The following is a 26,084-nucleotide window of genomic DNA, read 5'->3' on the forward strand; positions in this document are numbered from 1 at the left end:
GCTCTGTGCTGAGACCTCTGTGTCTGACTGCAGCACTGAGGCCATGGGTGGCCTGTGCAAGCCACTGTGCTTATGTACAAAGTGCTGCAGAGCCTCCCTGGCAGCCTGGGGAAACCCAGCAGACACCAGATTTAAAGCCAAGGCACGTGGGAACGGTGGACAGTGGGACAGCCCCTCTTGCCCAGGCCAGGTTTTGCAGTCCAAGGCACTGTCCTTGTTCTGCACAGGGCAGAGACTCAAGACTTTGGGCAGCCCTGAGGCACAGCTCGTGGCCATGCCCAGGGCCAGCACGTCTGGCACCACATTATTAGCTTTTTGCAGGGTTCCCTGGCCATAGCACAGCTGCTGCAGGGCCCGTGCTGAGCTCAGCACATGGTGTCTGAAAAATACAGACAGAATCCTGGACCTGTAGCCTTGTTCCTGACTTTATTTTGCCATTCTGCTATCAGTGATGTGCTGAGGGTGACGAGTGACAGCAGCGTGCCACATGCTTAGGCCGGGAGCCCCAGGGTCCCTGTGCTGTCACAGATGTCCCACAGATGGACATTGCAGTGCCAGCGCCGTGTGGGCAGCCTGTGGTAGCCCTGGCACTGGTCAGGCGTTGTTGCCTGCGGAGCCTGGTGTGCCAGCCACCCGCACAACCTTCCGCAGGGCCCCCCACACCTCCTGGTTGCGAAGGCTGTAGATGAGGGGGTTGAGCATGGGGGTGATGATGCAGTACAGCACGGAGACCAGTACATCAGCTGCTGGGGAGTAACCTGAGCTGGGCCGGTTGTAGTTCAGGTTGGCTGTCGTGAAGTACAGGGTGACCACGAGCAGGTGTGCAGAGCAGGTGGAGAAGGCTTTGCGCCGGCTGGTGGCGAGTGGCATCCTGAGGATGGTGGCCAGGATGCAAAGGTAGGAGATTACAACAAACAGGAAGGGACTGAGTCCCACAAAGATGCTGGACACATGGAGGGCCAGCTCATTGGGGCGGGTGTTGCTGCAGGTGGCCCCCAGCAGCGGCGGCACGTCGCAGAAGATGTGCTGGAGCTGGGCAGCCCCGCAGAACGAGAGCCGGGTCGCCAGGAGGGTGTGCACGGCCGAGTCCAGCAGCCCCCAGAGCCAGCAGCCAGCAGCAGCTGCTGCACAGGTGCTGTGGCTCAGGGCCTGGGCGTAGTGCAGGGGCTGGCACACGGCAGCGTAGCGGTCGTAGGCCATGAGAGCGAGCAGCGCGCACTCGGCCCCCGCGCACCACATCAGGAGGAACATCTGCGCCAGGTACCCGCCGTAGGAGATGGTTGCCTGTGGGCGCAGAGTGTTTGCCAGGATCTTGGGCACCGTCACTGATGAGTAGCAAAGGTCTAAGCAGGACAGATGACTAAGGAAAAAGTACATGGGGCTGTGGAGATGGGGATCGAGGGACACGAGAGAGAGTATTGCAGAGTTCCCCAGCAGCGTGGCCAGGTAAATGGTCAGGAAAAGAGCAAAGAAGAAGGGCCGGCTGTGGGGAAAGCCCAAGAGCACAAATTCCATCACCTGCGTCTGGTTCATATCTGCCGTGGGGCAAGCTGGATCAGTCTTTGGGCAGAAATGAGCACTGAGGAGGTGGGGGGGACTGTGAGCCAGGAGACTAAAGCACAGCCTCCCATGAGGCAAGGAGGTCACTAGTGGAATGGCTCTGGTCCCGTCTCTGTAGTTGTTGAAAATTTCCCAAGTTCAGATTTCACAGACACTTGGATTTTGGAGTTCAAAGAGCCGTCATCCAGTGTTGGGTACCTGACTGCAGAAGAAGCACACAGAAAAACCCAAGAGCAGGGGGCATCCACCCACACCTCTTGGAGTTCTTTGCCTACTCAGCCCCTAGTCCTGATGATTATTCCAAGCATGTGTCTCTCCCCCTCCTGAATGTATTTATGGTGAGTAGATGTTTCCCTGCCCCTGGACAGGTTGCAGCATTCCCTAGATGCCGCAGCCACTAAGCTTGCTCTTCTCCAGCCCTGGGCTGGGGATATGCCATCACCCTGTGCCAGTTAAAAAATGTTTATTTCTTTATCCTGTTTTCTGCTGTGTGATAACCAGCTCTCACAAAGCAAGCGTTCCACTTAGAAAAGTAAGGTTCCAACAAAGAACAACTCATCACATGGGGTTTGTTTGAGCCACAGGAAAATTTAAGCCATCAGGGATCTCCTGGCCTGGAACTCCCAACCTTTTTTCCATCATCCTGTTTCAATTTTCACCCTGACACAATAGTTTTGCTCACTTTCACATGGAGCTATGATCACCATGCCCAAGAAATGGAGGAGGTACAAGGAAGCATTTACAGTTCAGAACTTCAGCCAAGGGCTGATGGAGGTGGTGTGTGCTTATGGCCAGGGCTGCTGCTGCCCATCCTGCCCATGGCCTGGACTCCATGGGTGGGGCCAAGGTGCTTCAGTGGGCAAAGACCAAAAAAAAAAAAGAAAGAAAAGAGAAAGCATCCCCCCTTCCTCCTTATAAAAGTACTTTTAGCAACAGAAGTCAATTGTCATGTCTGTTCAGGAGATTAAACAATCAATTTAGTTTCAAGGTTCCCATGCTTTAGACCCATTAGTCTGGTTTTAATTTTCCTGACCAAAGCCTGTGTCTGTGCATCAGTCATGCATTTATAACATTAAGTGCTGGAGAATTCGCTGGTGGGAGTTTGTTTCTTGTAGCTGCTTACCACAGGAAATTGTCAAAGCACTGTTAAAATTGTGCATGTTTTCTGTTGGAATTGCTCCACTGTCACTTCTGTCTCATTCATAATTTTCAGGTCCTCCAGCTGAAGACTATCCTGTTCCGAGGGTATTTTCTCCCTGTGCACTGGGAGCAATACCAGGGCTTGTTAAGCAGAAGCAGAATTAAGTTCTGATTAATTTCTCTTTCACTTGTTAGTTTTTCAACTTTTTTTTTTAAAAAAAAAAACTTTGAGAGGAAAATGCTCAATCAGAAGATGAGTTCTTCCTTGCCTGGCACAGTGACATCCTAACTCATCACTCCATTCAGGATGCACCAGGCTGGGAAACCTCTGCATGGGCAAGTTCTCAGGTAGTTACACAGATCAACATATTCTTTATCTACTCATTCTGCACACTTTGGGCTTTCTAAAATTACTAATTCTGCACATATTGGAGAGGGACACAAGGACTGTATCATCCAGTGGTCTGTAAATCTCAGACTGTTGCTCTTCCTCCAGCTCCAGCCTGAGCCAAGAACGTTTTGATGAAGGAATAGCCCAGCCTGCCTGTCTGGGAGAGGGTCCTGGGGGGTGAAGGCATGGTGCAACTTCCCAGGAATTGCCTCTTGCCTCCCACTGTCCCTGCTGCAGTGCCACACAACGTGCATGTGGATCTGTGTACACTGGAAATTCAGGCTGTGTGAGCTGTCACAGCAGTCAGGCAGCTGGTTTGTGAGGACATGGGTACCCTCTTGTGTGGGGGGAGAGGGGAAGGCTCTGTCCAGGACCTGCCTGGGTGCTGCTCCTACTGACCTGTTCATCAGAGGCAGGAGGCTGCTGACAGGTGAACCTGGCACTGCCAAAAGTGAGTGCCTGCCACCACAGGAGGGACAGCAGGGGCTGGAGAGCTCATCAGTGCCCTCCCCATGCTGACAAATCCAGGCTGGATGGAACATGGAACTCCAGGGCTGTGGAGCAACCACAGGAATGTGCAGAGGAATGACACTGGCTTTCACCCTGGTGTGGAGTGATGCGGCAGTCAGCAAACACAGCCATAGTTTGGAGATGCCAGATTTAATCCATTTGTCTTCAGACATCCTGCACACCAAGGAATAGGAAGATATGGGAGGAGAATCTCCCTGGCCCCCTTGAACTGCAGAGGAATGAGCCTGGAAAGAGCCTCCATCTTGCTTGACCCTTTTCCTCCCTCTCTCACCTGCACTGAAGGGGATTTCTCATGCTAACTACAGACGGAGCAGGTGTTACCCTGTGCACAGGGTACAGAGCAGGTACACACACCCCTGCCCAGGCAGACAAGGCCAGAAAGGCTGGAAGGGGAGCAGAGAGGAGACACAGATGCCACCAGTGCCAGTCAGGTTCCCGTCCTTCCCTCGGGAGATGGGAGGGACCCTTGTGGTGGTGCCATATGAGGCAGCCAAAGACCCAGCTCTGCTCATGCAGGAGCTCAGACGTGCTCTATACCCACCTGGGGAACTGCTCCTGCAGGAGGAGGTGCTTCTCCTCACCCTGCACTGCCACTGCATCCATACTCCCTCAGGTGAGCAGAGCAGGTAGCCTGGAGCATTTAGCCCTGGGATGTGGGGTCCTGAGCACTGGGCACAGCCAAGGCCCAGTGTGAGGGGATGGCTGAACTGAGGGAGCAGGTAACAACACAAGATTAATTTATCTTGGAAAGATCTGGATGCCTCTATTGGAGAGCAGACACAGCCTGCCCAGACTATCCAGGAGCCCTGGGGGTCAGCACCAGGTTCCCCCTGCAGCAGTGCAGGACAGGGACCAGGTGAAGCCCTGCCCTCTCACCCCTCACCTGCACAGCCAAGAGCAGAGACTGGATGGCACCTGGGTCCTTTAGTAAGCTGTCCCCAGATGCTGTCCTATGTTCCATGTCTCAGCCATGCCCCAGGTGCTGCCGCGTTTGTCTTACCTGTGTGATGAGAAGCCCGTGTGTCCTCGATGCTGTAAGCGCAGCAGAAGCTTTTAACCCTGCAGGGGCCCTGGGGAGAGGCTGTTCAGTGACAGAGCGAGGAGCAGCACTCACAAGCCTGCACCAGTGGGATCTGAGCCCATGGGACCAAACCCTTCTGACACAGGACCCACGCTGACCTTCTGCCAAGCTGTGCCAGGTGCAGACCAGTGCTGGACTCCACTCCAGCCTTGCAGTTCTTAGGCACCTGGGCTGCAGCACCTGGCCATGGGAGGAGGCTGCTGGAGGGGATGGGAGCTGCAGTTCCTGGGCCCTAAGTCCTTGCTACAGCCCCATTTTACCTATTGCAGGGCTATGAGGTCCCTGCACCCACCATTGTCAGCAGAGAGGAGCAGTGATGGGGGCTGGCCTTTGGCCGAACTTGCAGCACCACAGCTGTAGGGGCACAGCATGAGGTGGCTGCATGGCACCCACACTCCCTGTACTCTCACCACCTGTACTAACCATGCCCCCTCAGGCCAATGCACAGCTCTCTGGAGGAGATGATGTGGTCCAGAGGCCTGGGAGAGGACTTGGACAGGTGGGACAGAGCCCTGGCAGTGGCACTGACTGGACACAGAAGGCACCAAGCAGTGCCCAGTGTGTTTGAAGGTCTCAGCAACGAGATTGCTCCAGCTCAGGCTGGGTGAACACTGCCTGCTCAGAGCCTGCAGCTGTTGCTGCTAGAAGGAGTAAGTTTAGCTGGAGTTCACTGTGTAGTGCCATGGAAATGTAAAGTGGGAACCCCAGGAAAGAAGGACTGCCACGGGGAGTGAATCTAGAGGTTGAAACAGTGATGTTTCTGCAGCAGGGAAGCCGTATTGCTTCACTTTGGTGTCCTTCAGCTTCTGTTCTTGGTGATAGGGCAGTAGGAGATGGTCCAAGCATAAGCTGTGGATCTGGAATGCCAAGAGATGTGAGGTTGAACAGCAACACCATCTGGGAAGCAGGGAAAGTGTAGGCTACAACCCTAGATGGGGATGAATGCCCTGTGTGGAAATCCAACACAGGTACCACGGGAAGGGCAGCCTCTGTCAGAGGAAATGTGGGTCAGAGGGTGTCAGGGGCTGAAAAAGATAAGCAGCAAGTGGTAAAACAAGAGCAGCTGTGACTGGCAGTGTGTGTGTGTAGCTGTAAATCTGTGTCCTGTGTGTACATAGAACAGCGACTCTGGGCTCTGCCTGTTTTGAGCAGCTCTCAGGCAGGGCATCAGCTGGCAGGAGAGAGGGGCCAAGATAAGCGGATTTTTTTCACTCATCTGCTTGGAGTTTACAAAATTACACCTTTTTCTTGTGGCAATGGTGAGCATTTCCTTATTTCAAAGAGAAACTTGGTGCCATGGCATTCCAATACAACCTGGCCACCCTCCCAAGGTTTTAGGGAAGGCACATGCTGGCAGCACTAGGAGAAATCCCCTCTCACTTGATATTTGAAAAGGGACTTTTCTGAGACCAACAATACTTGGCATAAATATTAAAATATACAGAAATCTCACAGATTCAGAAATCTTCCAGAAACTTCAGTTCTGTTAGTCTATGTCTTCAGAACAGCCTTTTAGGATAAGAAATATCACTGTGTCCCTCTCTGGTCTCCTGATGGATAACAAACCTGGCCAGTGGTGTCCAGCAGTAAATAAAATCTCCATGAACTTGTGAAATGTTAGGGAGTTGTTTTTTTAAACCAAGTACCTCAAATTGGTGGTGCAGCCTTCAGGATTGGGCCCAGATCCCATAAATACTTGTCACTTCTGAAAATCAGATTCTTAACTTACCTTCTCCAAGCATGTGCTGTACCTCCCAAACCCAAGTGCACTGTTTTAACACCAGGAACTTCTCCCAGTTCTGTTTCCCTGCTTGTGTTAAGGGATGCACCCTCCTACTCAAGAATTCTTTCTCCAGCAGAAACCACTATCACTCCTGTCACAGATCCCTGCAGCAGCACTGCCAGCTGGTCCTGGACTCCACATGGGTACAAATGCTTCCTTTGAGGATGGGGACAAGAAAATGGTGGATTTTGTCTGGATTTTGCCTGCCACTCCTCCTCCTCCCTCCATGTCCCACTGTAATGAGTGTGGCACTGGTTTTGGGATAACCTTCCTACAGGGACTGGCAAATGGCTGCTTGGTGTCCCCAAAGCCATTCCCCTTGCTGGCAGAATCCACTCAGCACTTCCAGCCCCTGCCCTTGGCGTGGGGCTCCAGCCCGAGCCTTTTTGGGGGTTCTTCACTGGCCTGTCCTGAGATTGCTGCTGTGCTTTTTTTCTCAAGAGCACTGGATACAGGACCTGGCATTTGTCTTTTTTAACTTTGCCAGTTCCTTCTGGCTCCATTTCCAGTCTGTCCATGTCCTTCTGGCCCTACCCTGGAGCATTGGTCCCCTTGACTTGTGTCACTCACAGCCCTGACAGGAGAACACTGTTACCTCTTTCCTGCAGCTGATGAGGATGTTCCACACGGACATGTGCCAAGACAGATACGGGTGACACTCCACTTGTCCCTGCCCTCTAGGTAGAGCGTGACCTCTTCACACCACCCTCTGAACCTGGTGGTCCGGGCAGGTGCTGCTTTCCCTGACATTGCTGCTGGTCTGACCTGTGCCCACTGAGTGCCCTCCTGGCCCTCATCCCTGCTCTCCCTGCTGCTGCCCAGGCAGCCTCTGGGCCCAGGATCCCGCAGCCACACCTGGCTCAGGAGCTCCGTGGGTTGTTAATAGCCACGATTCTCCCTGATGCTGCAAGACTTTCATGTTCAGGTTCTTCCCCTCTGTGCTTCCAGCTGCTTCAGAATCAGTTCTGAGGGCACCAAAACCGTCCTGCCCTGCAGGTGTCACCCAGACTGCAGTTCCAACAGACTTCATACAACCTACAGCTTGTGCTTTTGTGTTCTTTTCTCCTCAGGCTGGGCTTCCCCATCCCTGGAAGTGTCCAAGACCAGGCTGGATGGGGCTTGAAGCCACCTGGTCTAGTGGAAGATGTCTCTGCCCATGGCAGGGAGTAGAACTGGAGGAGCTTTAAGGTTCCTCTCAACCCAAATCAATCTGACACTTTGTGGTTCTAGCACCACCTTTAAAACTCTCCATGGGCACTCTTCTGTAGGATTTTCTCCTAAGTCCCACTGTTGGAGAGAGGAAAAGGATGCCCTGAGCACAGTCAGCAGTTGCCTCGTATTACTGGGGAGAGGTGATGGGTACAGACTCTCCTCACAACTGCATGGTGACCAGAGAGGCAACTTGGACAAACTGGAACAGGAGATATCCTCACTGTATCTCAGGGAAAAACCCTTTTGGGCACTGGATAAAGGCCCTGAGAGACCCTGGCCTCCGACCTTGGAGATTCTCAGCACTCACCTGGCCACAGATGAGCACACTCACAGCCTGAGCCACCTCTGCTCCAGGGCCTGCTCAGAGCATGGCTTGGACCAGCAGCCCCTGTCCACCAGCACAAGTCTAATGCTGGAATGAAACTCTCACCAGGCTTTCCAAAAAGAGTATTTCAGGGGTTTCTCCCAATGACTTCCTCAGGATTCCTTCAGGAATTTTCAAATTCCTTCAGGATTTTGAAAATTATTTTTAGCTAAATTGTCAGGGCCACCTGTTACCAGAACCAGGCAAGGAATAAGAATAAGCTAAATTTGGCATTTCCACTTTGGCCTATCCAAGACGGGACAACAGCCGCACCTCACATCTTGTGGGAGAGGTTGTAGATTCCTGCCAGACTCCTCTCCCAACACCTGGCAAGGAGATTTTTGTCTGAAGAAAACTGTACTGTTTCAAGCTTTTTTCCAGTGTAATTTGTACTTGTTTTTAAGAAGACTGGGAAAGAAGGGTTGCAATGTTATGGTCTAACCATTAACTGGCCAAAGCTGACTGGATTTACATGTATTTGTAGTGTGCTGATGTTTGCAGAAGCCCAAACACTGCACTCACAACACATGAAGTGAGTGACCTGTTACCCTGAGGTCCAACACCTGCAGCAGCCTGGAAGTGGAAAGTGTTCTCCCAGCCACTTGTGCTGAGCCCTGGGGTCACTGGCTCTTCCTGGCCAACTTGTGCTCAGAAAGCACCAAGGAAAGTCTCTCCTGTCACCACTGGGAAGCACCTTTGCCTCACAGTTGCTCATGGTCCTTCCTGAGCAGTTGTGGCACCTGCTGCCTCTCTCCTTCTTGCCTCAGCTCTGTCCCCAGCTGCAAGAGCCAGCCCTGAGGTCTCCAGTTCAGGTGTGGGCTCCAGCTCTGCCCCTGAGGCCAATTAGTGCACTTCCACCAGGAGGCTGAAGCTGGAGAGAAGTTCCTGTGTTCCCAGTTTGCCCACTTGGTCCCATTCCCCACAGACTCCGATCTGTGAGGAACAGGCTACAGGAGCTCCAGTGCCAATTACAAAAGCCCAGAGCACTTCATTTGCTCATCTGGCATGTTTGTGAACGTGTAAACAAGGCCCACAGTGGGCTGGGAAAAGTTCTGGGCTGGGAAAAGTTCTGTGCTGGGAAAAGTTAAAGGCAGCCACTTTATTCACAGCTGCTAGAATCATCCAGCATCCACTTGGAGTGAGAAGGCCCAAGTCTGCACAGACATACCACCTTTGAAATATCTGTGGACGGGATGCACACGTGAAACGGTTGAAGTAAAACAAAGAGAAAACAGTAAGTAATTTGCCAGTGCTTTGACAGGCTCTGGGAAATATTTGGGTGACAGGAAACATTTTGAAAACATCTATTTTTGCAACAAAAATTACACTGTTGAGATTCTAGGACTATTTGCAATCCTGGTTGTACGTCCTGCCCAAATTCTTGCTGTGCCTAAGCCCAAGCTAGCTATATCCCACAGTAGGCAGGAGCAGTTATTGCACCATTGCAAACCTCATATGTAACTTGTGTCATTCTGGTGCCTCTTGGTCCTTTGCTGAGACACCTCTGATTCATAACTTCCAAAGTTACTAACTTTTTACTAACCAAGTTACAATTGATTACTAACCAATTTAACACAATTTATCTCGTTTTTCTCTCCTTGCTGCCCCTTTCCCATCCCTGATCTGTGGGTACAGACCAAGCTGAAACCAGAGACCTGGGCCTTGCCTCAGGCTTATTCTTCTCTGCCACAGATTTTTGGTTGCTTTATTTGACCTCCAAACTTTGTGTTGCAAAATAACAAAGACAATTTTTTGAATGCTGCTTCAGCTTAGTTTTGTGACAGATGATGCTGCCACAATCTCACATCTGTAGTTTTTCTATTGTTCTCCTTCTGTCCAATGCTTAAACTTCTCCTGCCTGTTCTCCCTGTGCAGGGAGCCAGTACCCAGGGATCAGACTGCAAAATACTGAACCACAGCTGCTGCTTCCTGCAGAACTGCTCCAGGATTGCACAGACACTCCAACACTGCTGTTAGCATAACTCATCCCTCCCACTGCTTCCAGAACTCTCCTTGCACTCTGGGAAGGGTGGATTTCTAAAGAGCTTTCATAGAACATATATATGTCCTCTGGAAAGGATCAACACAGCCCCACATTAAATTTAAATATTCAGCTCCAGCAGCAGCAGCAGGTTTGCACTGATGGATTTTAACTTTCCCTGGGTGCTGTGGGAGATCCAGAAACCATGTTGTGTTTACCTGTAACATTTTATCTGGAAGGCAGGGGAGCATTAATGAGACAATCTGGCTAACAAAAATACTCAATATCGTGTGTGTGAATGGAGGGGCCAATCAAGCCCTGGATATGTTGATAATTGGGATCAGGATTTGATGGAGAGATGAAAACTGGTTCTTCCTGGAGTTTGCCAGGGCTTTGCACAGTGTATCACACAGATGCAGCTGTCTGGACACAGTGTGGATGGTTTGTCTATGTAGACAGGAGTATGGTCTGTCATGGGGCTTTCCTGGTCTGAAAGCTCAAAGTTACATTTAGTCAGTGTCCAGATCCAGCCCATGCTTGGCCTGTCTGGGGCATGAGGTGGGAGAGTGTTTATTTTCTGTGCTAGGGAGAAAACAGTCCCAATCTATGGGGATTTTTTTCTGCAGTTTTCTGCAGTATTTCTCTCACTCCTTGTTCCTCCAGCTTTGTACAGCAGCCCTGTGGGAAAACTGTGAACTACAGGATTGTGAGCCCCAAATCAGAAATGACTGCTTATTCCTCAGCACTTTCAGTGTGGAGATGGATTGGATTTCTGTGGCACATCCGTCCCTGAACACCGTTACTTCTGTTTGCCTGGGATTTGATTCTGTGGCTGTTTTCCCAGGCTCCTTGTCTTTTCCATGTGAAAACCCACAGCCTGATACAAGATCAAATCAAAAAAATCTTTGGCCACCAACAACTCTCGTCTCCAGCTCTGTACAGTGAGATGCAGCTTTAGCAGAGACAAGTGCAGTCAGCACTGAAGATGTAAATTTGACTTTATTTCCATTGTATCCATTTTTCCTCATCCCCATACCTGGGAAAAGCAGGACAGAGGCTGTTGGGAAAAGGGCGGATCAGCTGCAGAGAGGGAAATACTGGACACCAACAGAGTCCCCCAGGTGGGGCTGGTACTAATTGTGGCCATGCTGGAGGAAGGACAGGCCTCACCTGATGCCCAGGTGCCCACGTGGGCAGTGTGGCATGTGCCCAGTGGCACAGGATGCCCCTATGCAGCAACACCCCAGGGTCCACACCTGTGGCCCAGGAGCACAGAAAGGAGCTCTGGAGCATGTTGAGCCCAAAGCCCTGCCTTGGCAAAAGGGCTCCTGACATTATTTTATCATCCTTATAGTATAAAAATAATAAAAGAGCGTTTTCTATGTCTTAGTGAAATTGATAGTATTTCCGGTTGTTTCCACTGCCTTGTGCTCATTCCTGGGACACCTAAGGCTCCCTTCACTGCTCTCACCTGGAATTTCTGCCCATCAATAAAATCCACTGAGCTCCCAAGCCTGCACAGTCCCAGCCCTCAGCCTCTCCTTACCTGTCAGGTTCTCAGATTTCCTACTCAGTCCATGCTGGACTCCAGCTCTGATCAGGCTATCTTGCACAGGGGAGCCTGGAACCGGTGCCTGTGCTCCGGTGTGGCCTTACCTGTGCCCCAGGGAGGGGATGGGGTCTCCCTCACCTCTGGGCAACTGCTCTGGCTCCCACACCTGAGGATGCTCTCAGACCATGGAGGTGCACTGCTGACTCAGGGGTGGCTCATGGCCCGTCGGGACAGACAGCTGCTTCTCTGGTCTCTCACGTGAGCCTTGGCAAATGGAAACATCCCTGCCCAGGTGCAGGGCACGGCGTTTTCCTCTGAAAACTCAATGAAATTCCCATTGGCCCATTTCTCCCTGAAGGGACCAGCCCAGGGAGGGACCATGGTAGAGCAGGTACACACCTGAGGAACTGAAGCTTATGGGTGTGCCCTGAGTGGGTAAACAAGAAGGAAAGAGGAAGAAACAAAAAGCAGCTCCAGCCCCCTGTGCTATGTCACCTCCCCCAGCGACTGGGAGGGACTGGACAGAAGCTGCATGGAAAGAGGGGAGAAAAGATGCTGGACTGACCCTGGGAAGGTAGAGGAAAGCTGTTTCCCCAGGTTTTTCTTTAATAGTTTTCTTGGGTTTCCTGCAGTATCTGAATCAGTAACTAAACGTTTGTGTTACAGCAATAAATCAAATGAAATTCCTCAAGCTGAGAGGGTTCTGCCTGTGGTGGCAGGGACTGAGGCCAGGCCTGGGCTGGGATCAGCACTGATTTCCCTCCGAAGCCTTTCCTTCCCTTCTTCCCAGACCAAGCCAGGTTGTTCCCTCCAGTGCTGACACAAACCTGATCAATTCTCCAAGAGTAGATCAACTTCAGGCCCAAAGTTCACATGTCCCTGTGAGACACCCTGGCCCAGCTCCACACCTGAGCTGTCTGCAGGTGCCTGGGCTGGACCTTGTGGCCCCAGGCAGTGCTTTTGCAGCAGCACCTGGGGTGGAACCTGCTGCACACCCAGCTGTGACCAGCCCTGTGCACAGACCCCACAGGTGGGGCAGGACCTGCAGCTTCTAGGAAAAAACAGGGATCTCAAACTGCCCTTCACACCTTACTGAGGTGCCACATTGTCGTGGTTTGAGACAAACTGGGAGACTGATTTATTGCTGTAACACACAGCCATCAGTAAGAAACGGCTTGGGCTGGGAGGGACCATAAAGCTCATCCAGCTCCATGTCCCTGCCATGAACAGAGATGTCACCCACTACACCAGGCTGCTCCAGGCCCATCCAGCTCAGCCAAGGAAACTGCCAGGGATGGGGGCAAGCACCGTTGGAAAAGCAAAAAATCACTGACTGGGTATTTACAAGGAAGAGAAATAGAATAAAAAACCCAAAACAAACCCACTTTGATAAGAGCCCTCAGAGTTACCTGTGACATTCCGTAAGACTTCCTTGGAGACCAAAAATCAGTTCTGACACTGTCTTCTGCATCAAACACCAAGTGTTTCAGTCTCAGGTCTCTGATAAAGTTTGCTGGACAGCTTTAGATTCGCACAATAAATCCTCTGGGGCAGTGGGCTGCTCAGTCTGAGCACCTGAGCTCAGGTACAGCCTCGGGACCATGTCAAGGTGACACTCAGCAGGAACCTGAATCATGGTGGCTGTGAGGTGATGTCACTCTGTGACAATCCTACTACTGGCAATGTTCAAAGGGACAAATATAACCATTGCAAGTGAATAGGAGAAAACACCAAAGCTTCAAAAATGGCAAGTGTGAGCCAGGCATAATCAGTTAATGAAATTCCCAAGGAATATTCAAAAAGGAAAGTGCAGCATGAAAGAAGAAAAGTGAAAAATAGTAAAGTTTAATAGTTACAAGAAAAACACACAGCTCTAAGCAAATCCTCCAAGAATCAATGAAACAACTGATAAAGCATCAATAAAATATCAACAGCACGGGGGACAGCAGCTCTCAGACCTGTGTGAAGACACACAGGATCCTGAGCAGATCCACTCGACACTGCTGAGGACAGGGACAGCAGTGATGTCCCGCAAATCCCTGGATCTGTACCTGGAACAGAACAACGACCATTTGATCCCAGAAAGGAGGAGGCACCACAAACGCAGATGAGTTTAACCACGGCAGCTGTGGGCAGTGCTTTCCACCACAGAGCATTGTCAGTCACTACCCAACAGCTCACAGAGTTCTGGGAGCACCTGGAGAGTCCCTGCCTTGGCTCTGTGAGGTGCCAGGGCACTGGTGAATCTCAGCTCAGTTTTCCTGCCCCAAGCACAGCACACCTTCCCCAGCCTGAGCATCTGGGACTGCCCAAAGGAAATTCCCTCAGTACAAGGCACTGTAACTAAAATGGCAGTACTTTAAGGAGCCTGTAGGGAGACAGCATAAACAGACTGAAACCCCATCCAGGAACACACCTCACAGGGCATCACAGAGAGAAACACGTATCAGCCTGCCAGGACTTGGCTCTGTACTCCCAACTAAGTCCTCCTGCATCATTCCATCACATATCTGGGTAATTCAGTGGCCTTGTCCACCCCATTTCCCAAGGACATGGAATTGTCCTGGTGCTGTCAGGCCATGGTCACTGAGGGCTTCAAGTGGTCTCACATGAAGAGCTATTGGCAAAGATGCTCATTTCCCAGCCCAGCTGAAGGTGAGTATGGACAGGACTGTTCATCTTGCCCTGCTGATACCTTTCTTCCTGCTCTTTTTCCTTCTTTTCTCCCTAAGCACTGTGGGAAGAGCCAGCAGGGAGAACCCAAGGCTTCCCATCAGCAAAGTCAGGCCAATCCCATCTGGCACAACCAACCCATCCTTCAGCTGGCCCTTGACCAACTCACCTGTCCTGTTCACACTCAAACAAACTCAGGGGCCCAGTGAGCTGCATGGCCAGACTGTCAGCATGAGCACTGCTGGGGGAATTCTTCCTACAGCGCCCCAGCATCCGCTTGTTACCCCAGTAACCTGATCCCAGGAGGCACAACCTCATCCCAGGCAGCACAACATGCATGAGGCTTTCCTTTCCCACAGTCCCTGAAACACGGCACAGCTCTGTGTTTGGTGCCCCAAGAGAATGCCCACAGGTGCTGCCAGGTCAGCAAACCCAACCCTACCAGGGGTAACTCAGGTCACGTCTGCCTCCTGTGCCCTGAGCACACGGTGCACACGCTCCTCGGGGCTGTAGAACAGCTGCCCGCGGCGGAGCCGGGGCTCGTCCTGCTCGTACCAGCGCCGCTCATCGAACTCGGGGAAGAAAAAGGCAATTTCTCTGCTGGCTGAGGCAGGTGAATCTGTCAAAAGACAGGGAAAGACAATGAGAGATGCCAGTCTGCCACCATAAACACATGCTGGACTTCAAAGGCACCTGGCGAGGTGTGCTTGGGGTCTGCAGAAGGGAACAAATCATTCAGTTGAAGCCCCAGAAATAAAGCAAAGGCACACAAAGCACCATCATCCCGGCCTCCCCAAGAACCACAGACCTACCTGAGCCATGGGTCGTGTTCCTGGTGTCTGTGAGGCCATAGGCACCTCGGATGGAGTCTGGGTCGCTGTGTCGGGCTCGGAACACTTTAGTGGGTCCCATCAGGGATCTCCAGAGAGGGACAGCATTCTCGTGGGCCAGGATGTAAGCCCACATGGGGCCACTGCGGCAAGGGCCCAGAAACAGCAGGAGAAATTATGAAGAGCTCGTTACAAACAGGTTATTCGTCCTTACAAACCCGCACAGCACAGCTGCCACGGGCTGTCGCGCCAGACCCTGGCCATGGGGAGAGGCACGGTCCTACCCCGGCACCGAGGCACGGCCTTGTCACTGGTGACCCACTCCAAATGATGCCCTCCACCACCCACCAGGTACCACTGCTGTCACAGCGGGCCGTGATCCCCACACTCCGCCCGGCTCCCTGCACACACGGCTCGCCCGCGCCCGGTACCTGGCCATGAACTCCACCAGCCGCTGGTAGAAGAAACGCCCTGCGGAGAGACACGGAGCGAGTCGGCACCGGCCCAGGGGCACCGGCCCGAGTCAGCATCCAGCTCCGGCAGGCCCTGAGCCCCGCTCGTACCGGCGTGCTCCCGGTAGAAGCGGCGGCTCTGCTCCGGGCCGCACCGCAGCTCCTTGGCGCGGACAATGAGGAACTGGTGGCGGAGGATGGCGGCGTGTACGGCCTGCGGGAAGAGGCGGCGCTGGGAGGGGCGGCACGTGGCGAGGCCTGCTCTGCGGTGCCCTGCCCAGCCCGGTCCTTCCCGGTCCGGTCCTGCCCGGCTCTCACCTCGCTCACGAGCGGATGGGCCACCGCGTCCGGCTTGAGCAGCGCCAGCGTCAGCTGCAGGCGCCGCGGGGCCGCCATGGCCGGGGCAGGGACAGCCGGGCCGGGCCCGGAACAGGGCGGGGCCAGAACGGAGCGGAGCCGGGCGGGGGCGGGGCCCGGGCCCGGGGCGGGGCCCGGGGCGGGGGCGGGGCCCGGGGCGGGGCCGGGGCGGGGCCCGGGGCGGGGGCGGGGCGGGGGCGGGGCGGGGGCGGGGGCGGGACCCGGGGCGGGGCCCGGGGCGGGCCCGGGGCCCGGGGCGGGGCCGGGGCGGGGCCCGGGGCGGGGGCGGGGCGGGGGCGGGGCGGGGGTGGGCCCGGGGCGGGGCGGGGCCCGGGGCCGGCACGCGTCGCGCGGCAGCGGGCACGCGCAGTCGCTGCCATGGCGACGGCGGCGGAGGAGCAGGGCCGGGCCCGGGCCCGGGAGGAAGCCCCGGATGGGGCCCGGGATGAGGCCGCAGCCGGCGCTGAGGAGACGGTGAAGATTATCTGCCTGGGCGACAGCGCCGTGGGGAAGTCCAAGTGCGTGGGGCTCAGGGGTCCCGCGGGTTCGGGCGGAGCACCCCGCGGGTTCGGGCGGAGCACCCCGCGGGTTCGGGAGGGTTCCGCGGGCTCACGGCAGCACGGGCTCTCTCCGCAGGCTGCTGGAGCGGTTCCTGCTCGATGGCTTGTATCCTTGGGAGCGGGGGAGCGGGGGAGCGGTGCGGGCACGGCGGGACACGGTGCCGGCCGGGCCCGGTGGTCGCGGCGGAGCGGGGCCTGCGCTTCTCCGTCGGCTCCTTAACGGCCCGCAGCCGCCCCCAGCAGGTCTCCACGTTCGCCCTGACGCTGTACCAGCACCGCGCCCGGGTGGGCGGGCAGGAGGTCCGCGTGGGTGAGTGGAGCCAGCCCGGGGGGCTTGGGGTGTTCGCGGCGCCAGACGGTGCCGTGACAGAGGGAACAGCTGGGAAGTGGCGATCCCCTCGGTCTGGGTCTTGGTTACGTGTTTTGATAGACAACAACATCGTGACAAATCTGGTGCCCTTCTGTGAAGGGGCTGCGGCATTGGTGGATGGGACAAAGTGACTGCCGTCATCCCCCGGGGCTTGGTAAAGTGTAGGGCACTGTCACCACGACGTCCTGGGCTCTGAACTGGAGAGACGGGGGTTGGATGGATGGGTGGACAGTCAGAGGATAAAGAATGGTCTGGATGACCACATGGAGGCACTGGTCAAGGCTCGTTGGGGTTGACGCTGTTCAACATCTTTGTTGTGACACGGACAGTGAATGCAAATGTGGCCTGGTTGGGACATGTCTGTGTTTGGGAAGTTTAAGAAAGTCACTGTCCAGGATGTCTGAAACAGAGTCCAGTCAGACACGGTATCAGTGCAAAGGAATCCCTAGGGAAACTGTCTCATTTGGCTTTGAGTACAGCGCCACACTTGGGTCCAGCTGACAAAGGTGTGACCTCATTGAGGTGCTTAACTGAAGCTGTGCCAGTTTATACAGCAAGCTAGACTCAGATGTGAGCCTGCAAACCAGAGAGTTGGGGAATCTCCACCTGAGCTGCACCAACAGCAAAAAGCATGGTGGTGTCCAGGCTTGCCCCCTGATATCTGATGTACACAGAACTCCATGAACTGGGACCTCTTTGCCTCTGGCTGATTTACCTTCAGCACTTCAAAGTGACTCCTGCCCCTGGGAGAGCAGTCAGATGTCTGCAACAGAAACTGGAGCATTTCCCACGGCAGGGCCCCAGCTGACCCTCACTGGGTTAGAAATCAGCAGGACCCAGCAGTTCCTGGAGTTTTAGGTAGTTTCCCATTCTCATCCCTAGTGACAGAGTGCCAGACATTGCTACTGCTCTTTGCATTTCTGCCTGTCTTGGTCCTGCTGTCCTGTACAACTCATGTCACAGGTGGCTTCTCCTTTGTTGATGGCTAGTGCCAGCACAGCCCACAGCTGAGCCCAGTAAGGAAAGGTCCTAGTTTGGCACAATTTCTTAACCCTGGAGTGTTTCAGATTGGTGAGGTGAAACTCAGTTTGTGTCCCTGAGCAGGTGGGCTGGGCTTTGCCTCCTGGGTGTAAGTTGTGAGAAGAACAGAGCTCAGCGAGATGTGTCATTCTGAGCTGGTTTTGCATTACAGACTTCTGGGACACGGCGGGCCAGGAACGGTTCCGGAGCATGCACGCCTCCTACTACCACCAGGCCCATGCCTGCATCATGGTGAGGGTGGGGTCTCAGCTGGAACCCATGGGATATGGGCTCAGAATGGTCTCAGTGACACTTGGCTTTTGTGTTACTTTTATGGTTACACTGCCATGTGTTCCTTGTCTCTTCCAGTGGTTTAAAAAACTTTCCTAGATTGTTCTTTCTTCTCTCACCAGATAAACCCCTGTAGATGGACCTGGTTAGCTCTGGTCTGTCTCTCCTGGTAATACTTTCCCCTATCCCCTGGCTCTCCTGTCTTCTCAATGCCCTCATGTTTGCCCCTGTTCCCAGTTTCATTGGCTCCTCTCCTGCTCAGATCTCCTGGTTTGTCCTGTCACTCTCATTTTCCACTGTTCCTCATCACCTGGGAGCACCAGTGATTTTCACTGGTGGTTTAGTTGTCAGAACAGAAGAGGCCACATCTGATCCTGCTTGGCACAAGCTGTTCCCAGTGCCAGCTCCCTGTGTGGGTGGCAGGGACTTGCACAGGACACCATGACAGTGTAAAAGACATCAAGGGGCTGTTTCCTGCTGACTGGGCTTGGGGATAGTGTCCCTTTCACCCTTTCTAATAACACCCAGTTCCCTTTCTCTTGTCTTCCTGGGAACATTATGGATTTTGTCCTTGTATTGGTCGGAGCTGTCGTGGGTTGGCCCCACAGACTGGTCTGAGCTGTCCTGGGTCAGTCAGAGCTGTGCTAGGCTGGCGCCAGGATAGGTGGTTCTCTCTTGGAAGGTGTTTGATGTACAGCGGAAGGTCACCTACAAGAACCTGAACAGCTGGTACAAGGAGCTGAGGGAATTCCGCCCAGAGATTCCATGCATTGTAGTGGCCAACAAGATTGATGGTGAGTGTACCTTCTCCTCCCAACCTGCCAGGGTCGGGGTGGGATTTGCTCCTGTCTTGACTGAGAATGAATGTCCCCTGTCTGTTGGATTTCCTCACTCCCCCAGGGCTGGGTCCTGTGCTGACCTCAGCTGCTGTCTTACAGGTGCTTGTCCTGTGTCACCAGCAATTAAAAGTGCAAAGTTGATCCATTTCAGTTTTATTCAAATGTTCTTCCAGTTCTGCCATTATCACACTGCCTCTTCTGTTCATCAAGAACCCAAATGTGATTTGAGTAGCACCTGGTCAAAAATGGCAGCAAAAGGAGGCAAAAGCTGTTCTGTGGCTTCCCTGGATCAGTCCGGGATGGCCTTGGTGCTGCTCCTTCAGCGTGCACAGTGTCTCAATGTACCGGCTGACAAAACTGTTTGCCTGGCTCTGCAGGGGGCTGGGAGGCTCCCTCCCACCGGGAATGCCAGTTCCTGGTTGCTGGCACTGCGCTGTGACTTGTCTGGGTCAGCAGGGGCTGACGTGTCACACAGAAGACACCCACCTTTCTGGACCTCCTGCCGTGTCTTACTGACCATGTCTTCTTTGTCTGCCTCAGCGGATATGAAGGTGACCCAAAAAAGCTTCAATTTTGCCCGGAAGTTCAGTTTGCCCTTTTACTTCGTGTCTGCTGCCGATGGCACCAACGTGGTGAAGGTGAGATGGGCGTTTGCTGGACTTGGTGTCCATGAGGCCCCTTGGCAGCCCAGGGACACGGGGGCTGCTGTGGGCCCAGAGAGCACGAAACAGTCCATCACTGTAGCTCCAGGTGGCTGTGGAGAGCTGCAGAGGGGTTTTTTCCCCTTGGGATGTGGAACAGTGTCCATCTGCTTCAGAAACCCAATGCCCACGTGCCCCATCCTGTGAGTGACGGGCCTTGTCCTTCCTACCAGCTCTTCAACGACGCCATCAGACTGGCTGTGGCTTACAAACAGCACTCGGGAGACTTCATGGATGAGGTCCTGCGGGAGCTGGAGGTAGGGAGGGCTCTGTCCCTGCTCAGTCCTGAGTCCTGTCAGATGAGCAGTTCTGCCCTTTTTTCCCTGTGGCAGAGGGGGGAAACTGCAGCACGGGAGGCTTTGCCCTCTGCTTGTGATCCTGGGGGTTTTGTGTGCTGCTCATGTCTGGGCTGGGAGGGGGGAAGTGGGAACCATCACAAGAGCTCTCACTGCCCTAGGAGGAGTCTAAAAGGGCCACAGCAGATACAGTTGTTGCAGTCTCTGTCATTTCTCAGCAGTTCCTTGTCCTGTTCCTTTCCAGAGCTTTGACCTACAGAAGACAAGCAAGGATTTGTCAGATAAAGGGAAGAGCTGCACTGAAGAGGAGCCCTCATCTGCCTAGGCCTGCACCCTGAGCCTGGTTTTCCCTTGGCTCTGGACTTCTGGGGCCTGCACAGAGCACAGTGATGTTTCTCATGCTCTAGAGCTGTGGTGCTGGGCAGCTGGGTCTCTTCCCTCCTTATGGGAGCCTACCTGGGCAGGATCTTCCTTGGCTCAGCCCTCACTGCTGCACATTTTGCTCAGGAGAGGGATGGGAGAATCCACATGATTCTACATGGATGGTCGCTCATTCCTAGTGCTCCTTTAGGACAGAGCTGGCCAGGAGAAGTGAGCCATCTTGCACCTGCAGGAAGGATCCTGCCCAGATGCTGTAGTGGTAGCTGCTGCAGAAAGCAAACACTAAAGGATTTTTTCTACAAAGGTATGATGTGGCATCCTCCCAGCATTGCTGCTGTAAGGAGGCAGGTCCCAGGTGCCATTAGGCCACGGTCCAGCCCAGCCTGCTCCCAGCTGAGCTGGTACTGCCTCGGTCCTCCCATGACTTCTGCTGCAACATCCCTGGGCTCCCGTTCCCATTCTGCCCTACAACAGCCAGATCCCATGGGCTGCTGAGCACAGGGGCTTTCTTCTTCCAGGTCCATATGGCTGACACAGGTGGGCTCACACCCTCGGGCTGGTTCTGTCCCAGTTTGTTGGATGTGGTCATGGTTCGTGTCTTTGTGTGCATGATGCTGCATTCCAGAGAGCTGGATACACACACATACAGTCACGGAATCATAGATTGGTTTGGTTTGAAAAGGACCTTAAAGATCATCTCATACCACCCCCTGCCATGGGCCAGGACACCTTCCACTATCTCAGACTGCTCCAAGCCCCATCCACCCTGGCCTTGGACACTTCCAGGGATCTAGGGGCAGCCAAAACTTCACTGGGCACCCTGTGCCAGGGCCTCATCACCCCCTGAGTAAAAACTCCTTCTCAACACCTCATCCAAATCTCCCCTCCTCTAGATTGAAACCATTCCTCCTTGTCCTGTGCAACCTGCCCATGCAAAAAGCCACTTCCCCCCCGTTATTATAACCTGCTTCAGGCACTGGAAGGGGCACTGAGATTTCCATGGAGCCCTCTCTGGGCTGAAGAATGAATGTGAACAGCACAGCAGATGGACAGAGCAGGGACTCTCTGAGCTTGTGGGTGCACTGAGCAGGGCCAAAAACACGGTTAATGATGAATGCAGAAACTTTACTTCAACACTTCAGTCACGTCAGCATCGGTGTGGCCGCAGCGCAGCAGCGTGGGCAGGACAGAGAAGCCTCTGGCCCAAGGCTACCTTTGGCCTGGCAGGAAATGCTGTGGTCCACTGTAGCCCTGGGTCCTGCTCATCCTGTTGCTGCTCAAGCTTCTTTGTCCTTCAGAAACTGCAGGAACTCCTGCAGCAGATTCCAGAATTGCACCAGGATCTGGTGTGGGAACATCACGGGAAGTGACGTGCCCGAGGATGTCACCACTGGTCGCTGGCTGTACTCGGGGGTCAAGCGGATGTGTTCCTCTGGTTCCTCTGGTTCCTCTGGTTCTTCTGGTTCCTCTGGTTCCAGACTCTGCTCAGGGGCCAAGGTGACAACTGGCTCCGGTGCTGGACCGGCTCTTTCTGCTGGGCTCAGGCCCGTCTGGAGCAGGATCCAGTTGTAGAAGTGCTGAGTGGAGGTGTAGACCCCGGGGTGCCTGGCTCTGTCACAGCCTTTTCCCCAGCTGTTCATTCCCACAAGCCAGAAGTAGTCGGCTCTGTTGTCCTTGCAGACGAGGGGACCCCCGCTGTCCCCCTGTGCCAGGAGAGAAGGCTCAGAGGCTGTGGTGGACTGCTGCCATCCCCAGGGCCACCTCCTCTCTCCCATCCCAGGGCTGGCTCCTCTCTCCCATCCCAGGGCTGGCTCCTCTCTCCCATCCCAGGGCTGGCTCCTCTCTCCCATCCCCAGCGTTTTTTCCTCTCTCCCATCCCTGGGCTGGCTCCTCTCTCCCATCCCAGAGCCACCTCCTCTCTCCCATCCCCAGGCTTTTCTCCTCTCTCCCATCCCCAGGCTTTTCTCCTCTCTCCCATCCCCAGGATTTTCTCCTCTCTCCCATCCCCAGGGTTTTTTCCTCTCTCCCATCCCCAGGGTTTTTTCCTCTCTCCCATCCCCAGGGTTTTTTCCTCTCTCCCATCCCCAGGGTTATCTCTTCTCTCCCATCCCCAGGATTTTCTCCTCTCTCCCATCCCCAGGCTTTTCTCCTCTCTCCCATCCCCAGGCTTTTCTCCTCTCTCCCATCCCCAGGCTTTTCTCCTCTCTTCCAGCCTCTGCCAGGTCCACATTCCCAGCCTGGGAAGGTTCAGCTCAGGGTCCAGAGCCTCCAGGCCCTGGGCTGGGAGCAGCTCGGGGGCTCTCCCATCTCTGCAGGTGGGTCCCAGATGTGTGGAGGACAGATGTTCCGGGGTCACATCCGTATTTTTGGGGCTCACACGGGACAGGCTGGGCTGTGTGTGGGGGCTCCTACCTGGCAGGTGTCGATGCCACCCTGCGGGTACCCAGCACACAGGTTGTCAGCATGAATGGCCCCCGCGTACCATGGGCTGCTGTTGCACAGCTCCGTGTCCATGAGGTGGACCTTGGACTCCTGCAGCACCATGCCTGTTCCCTGAGCTGTGGGCACAGAAGGGAATGAGCCCCCAGCAGGTCGGTGCCCATCCCCTCCCCTGCCTGGGGTGAACTGCTTCCCCTGGTCTGGCTCAGCCCCTTCCCTGGGACTGGCTTTGCCTCCAAGTGACTCGTCCAGCTGCGTCCCTGCTGTTGGCTCTGGGGAAGGGGCCAGACCCATCTCTCCAGAAGCTTCACAGTCGTGGAATTGTTTGGGTGGGAAAGGACTTTAAAGTTCATCCAGTTCCATGACCCTGCCACACCCCCCTGCCCCCCCAGGCATGGACCCCTTCCCCCAGGCCGGGCTGCTCCGAGCCCCGGCCCTGCTGCCATCCCGCAGCTGGACTCTGGCTGTGGCCAGTCCATGTCCCCAGGGTGCCCAGCCTGTGGCCCTGGCATGCCCAGCTCTCCCTCAGGGCGCACATCCTGCATGGGAACTCACCTCTGGCAAAGTTCCAGCCGGCGATGTAGCAGGATTTCAGCTCCGAGACCCTGAGCGAGGCGTCGGGCACGCAGCCCAGCTGGATGTAGTCGCTGCACTCCACGGGCTGCTCCAGCTCCAGCAGGGCGATGTCATTCCTCGCCGTGGCAGGCACGTAGTGCCGGTGTACCAGGAGCCTCTGGATGTGTCTCACCTCAGCCTCAGGGCCCAGCTGAGTCAGATCTATGGCCCCCAACACCACCTCCCACGTGGAGATGTCCCTAGAGAGCGGATGGAGACAGGGGTGACAGGGAGCGGAGCCACGGGCTGGCAGTGGCCCAGCATTTCCCTGCCTTCTGCTTCCCAAGGCGGACAGCGAAGCAGAGAGGAAAGAGCCGGGATGAAAGTGGCACGCGGTGCTGTCACCTGGGCACCTGGCTGTGCTCTGGGGACATCTCTGTCCCTGCTGTTTCTTACCCGCCCCTGGCGAAGCAGTGTGCGACCGTGAGCACCCACTGGGAGCTGAGGAGGACACCGGTGCACATGTGCCACGTGCCGTTTGCCCAGGTGGCCTGGATGCTGACAATGCCGGGCCAGGCCCCTGGCTGGACACTGGTGCTACCCATGACATGGGATGTGCCAGCAGCAGAAGCCACGGAGCCATAGTCGGGAACTGCAGAGCTGTGGTCAGAAGCCATGGGCCGGAGCCCACAGGTCCCACTGGAAGCACAAAGCCATCACTGTTCTGCTCAGGGACAGCAGGGCCAGAGAGCCCTGAAGGGTATCTGTCCCCCGAGTTATGCCAGGGAAGTCCCCAAGTGTTCCTCCAGCCCCCTCACAGAGCCTGGGGCCACTGACCTGCAGGTGTCCCAGGTGCCTCCCACGGGCCAGGCCAGGGCCAGCAGGATGAGAACCCACAGAAAAGCCATTGGTGCCAGTGCAGGTGGCAGCAGCCAGAACCGAGGTGTCGCCTCCAGTGCAGCCAGCGCCACAGCACCCACAGCCTTTGTGGTGCTCACAGTGCCCCTGGCCCAGAGCCGCTGTCACAGAGGGGCTGGTTCTGTGTGCTGGGCATGGCAGGGAGGGGCAGCACAGTCATAGAGACATGGAATGGTCTGGGTGGAAGGGACTTTTAATGACCACCCAGTGCCGTCCCCATCATGGGCAGGGCCACCTTCCACTGTCCCAGGCTGCTCCAAGCTCCGTCCAGCCTGGCCTTGGACACTGCCAGGGATCCAGGGGCAGACACAGCTCTTCAGGGCAACCTGTGCCAGGGCCTGCCCACCCTCAAAGTCAGAAATTCCTTCCCAACACCTAATCTAAATCTGCCCACCTTCAGCTCAGGGCCATTTTTCTTGTCCTATCACTACATGCTCTTGTCCAAAGTACCCCTCCAGCCTTCTTCTAAGCCCCCTTTAAGTACTGGAAGGGGCATCAAAGTCTCCCTGGAACCAGCTGTTCTCCAGGCTGACCAGCTGTAACTCTCTCAGCCTGTCATGCCCTTCTTCCCACCCTGAGTGAACATTTTAAATGTAGTGATCCTTAGTATGCTCTGCTAGTTCACCTATATTTTTCCCTCACACAACACAATCCAAGAGAATTTCCTGCTGCCCATGCTATGGGATGAACCCAGGACAGGGGGATTCTGGGCTGGGTTGTGTCCAGCCCCCCATCCACCAACACCCCCAAGTCCTTCTCCCAGAGCTCCTCCATCTGCTCATCCCAAGTCTGGAGTGATTCCAAAGGTTGCCCCAGGCGCAGCATCTGCCTTTGGTCTTGTCAAACCTCATGAGGTTCCCATGGGCCACCACTTGAGCCTGTCCAGATCCCTCAGGGAGAGACCTGCCCCACTCACCTTGGTGCCACCTGCAAACCTGCTGAGGGTGCCCTCCATCCCTTCATCCTTGTCATTATCAAAAACATTAAATTCTTCCTGCACATATGTGATCCCAGGTTCTCCCTTCTCCTCTGGATGGGACATCACGGGGTTGTTGGATGGAGTATGGCCAGCAGGTCAGGGGGGTGACCCTGCCCCTCTGTCCTGCCCAGGTGAGGTCATACCTGAACTGCTGTATTCAGTTCTGGGCTCCACAGCTCAGTCAGAAAAGACAAGGAACTGCTGGAGAGGGTCAAGGAGGCCACAAAGATGATTCAGGGTCTGGAGAATCTGTGATGAGGAGAGACTGCAGGAGCTTGGCCTGCTTAGTCTGGAGAAGGCTTTCATGCAGTGCATTTCTCTCCTGGATGGAAGGGTGCAACTCCACTGGTCTATTTCTGCTTTGCACTCCCTGATAATCCTCAGCCTCTCCACCTCCTCTTTAAGATCCTCCACCTGTTTACACCACATACAGTGTTGTTTCCACTGTCCTCCAGTAGTAACTGTAGGCTCAGACACTCCCTGCAGGCAGAGACCTGGACAGCTGCACGTTTCTTGTGGAGCTCTGTCTGGGTCTCCACGCTCCTGCTAGCAATGGCTTTTGTCAGAGTGTAAACTACTGCTGGATCTAATCAAGTTGGACAAGTGAAAAAAACAATCTCCACCTGAGGTGAGCTCACCTCCAGAGTCAGGAGGGTTGCTGTGCTCTCCTACACACCCTGCTGAACTGCCACGCTGTGCCCTGCTGCTGCTCTGTGTCCCCTTTCTGGGTCACCTGCACTGTCTGGAGCCACTTTGACCTCCCACTCTGCTCCTGGCAATGCCCCCTCTGTGCCTGACTGGCTGCCAGAGCTCCTGGGTCCATGTGCA

General features: G+C 54.8%; 4 protein-coding genes across 6 annotated transcripts; 1 reads left to right on the forward strand and 3 right to left on the reverse strand.

Annotated features, from left to right (window-relative positions):
• Positions 1-407: 407 nt before the first annotated feature.
• On the reverse strand, positions 408-7,793 carry LOC111923206 (olfactory receptor 5V1-like). The gene has a single exon (XM_086886190.1). It carries the CDS (start codon positions 1,531-1,533, stop codon positions 595-597), a length of 939 nt encoding a protein of 312 aa, XP_086742316.1. The 5' UTR covers positions 1,534-7,793; the 3' UTR covers positions 408-594.
• Positions 7,794-13,419: 5,626 nt separating this feature from the next.
• NME6 (NME/NM23 nucleoside diphosphate kinase 6) lies at positions 13,420-16,026 on the reverse strand. 2 transcript variants are annotated; one of them, XM_086886192.1, is made up of 6 exons: positions 15,869-16,026; positions 15,662-15,764; positions 15,530-15,569; positions 15,081-15,241; positions 14,711-14,887; positions 13,420-13,646 (listed from the first exon to the last, which is right to left on the reverse strand). In XM_086886192.1, the coding sequence occupies exons 1-5, from the start codon at positions 15,944-15,946 to the stop codon at positions 14,721-14,723; spliced, it is 549 nt and encodes a 182-aa protein (XP_086742318.1). In that variant the 5' UTR covers positions 15,947-16,026; the 3' UTR covers positions 13,420-13,646; positions 14,711-14,720. The 2 variants fall into 2 exon arrangements, with proteins under 2 accessions (XP_086742318.1, XP_086742317.1); XM_086886191.1 differs by having other exon boundaries at positions 13,420-14,887; positions 15,662-15,782; positions 15,869-15,992.
• A 218-nt stretch (positions 16,027-16,244) lies between these two features.
• LOC111943142 (rab-like protein 2A) lies at positions 16,245-20,672 on the forward strand. Of its 2 annotated transcripts, none has more exons than XR_015285990.1 (8): positions 16,245-16,425; positions 16,544-16,573; positions 16,698-16,777; positions 18,030-18,109; positions 18,831-18,942; positions 19,528-19,625; positions 19,732-19,945; positions 20,229-20,672. XR_015285990.1 is itself a non-coding variant. In XM_086886195.1 (8 exons), the coding sequence occupies exons 1-8, from the start codon at positions 16,286-16,288 to the stop codon at positions 20,307-20,309; spliced, it is 705 nt and encodes a 234-aa protein (XP_086742321.1). In that variant the 5' UTR covers positions 16,245-16,285; the 3' UTR covers positions 20,310-20,672. The 2 variants fall into 2 exon arrangements, 1 of the variants encoding a protein (XP_086742321.1); XM_086886195.1 differs by having other exon boundaries at positions 19,862-19,945.
• Positions 20,673-21,469: 797 nt separating this feature from the next.
• LOC147653353 (acrosin-like) lies at positions 21,470-24,282 on the reverse strand. The gene is made up of 5 exons (XM_086886193.1): positions 24,197-24,282; positions 23,816-24,058; positions 23,360-23,619; positions 22,778-22,923; positions 21,470-22,068 (listed from the first exon to the last, which is right to left on the reverse strand). Exons 1-5 carry the CDS (start codon positions 24,265-24,267, stop codon positions 21,643-21,645), a joined length of 1,146 nt encoding a protein of 381 aa, XP_086742319.1. The 5' UTR covers positions 24,268-24,282; the 3' UTR covers positions 21,470-21,642.
• Between the last annotated feature and the right edge of the window lie 1,802 nt (positions 24,283-26,084).

The sequence above is a fragment of the Cyanistes caeruleus genome, chromosome 4, assembly GCF_971803275.1.
Source record: "Cyanistes caeruleus chromosome 4, bCyaCae1.hap1.1, whole genome shotgun sequence".
In the NCBI taxonomy this organism is placed as follows: domain Eukaryota; kingdom Metazoa; phylum Chordata; class Aves; order Passeriformes; family Paridae; genus Cyanistes; species Cyanistes caeruleus.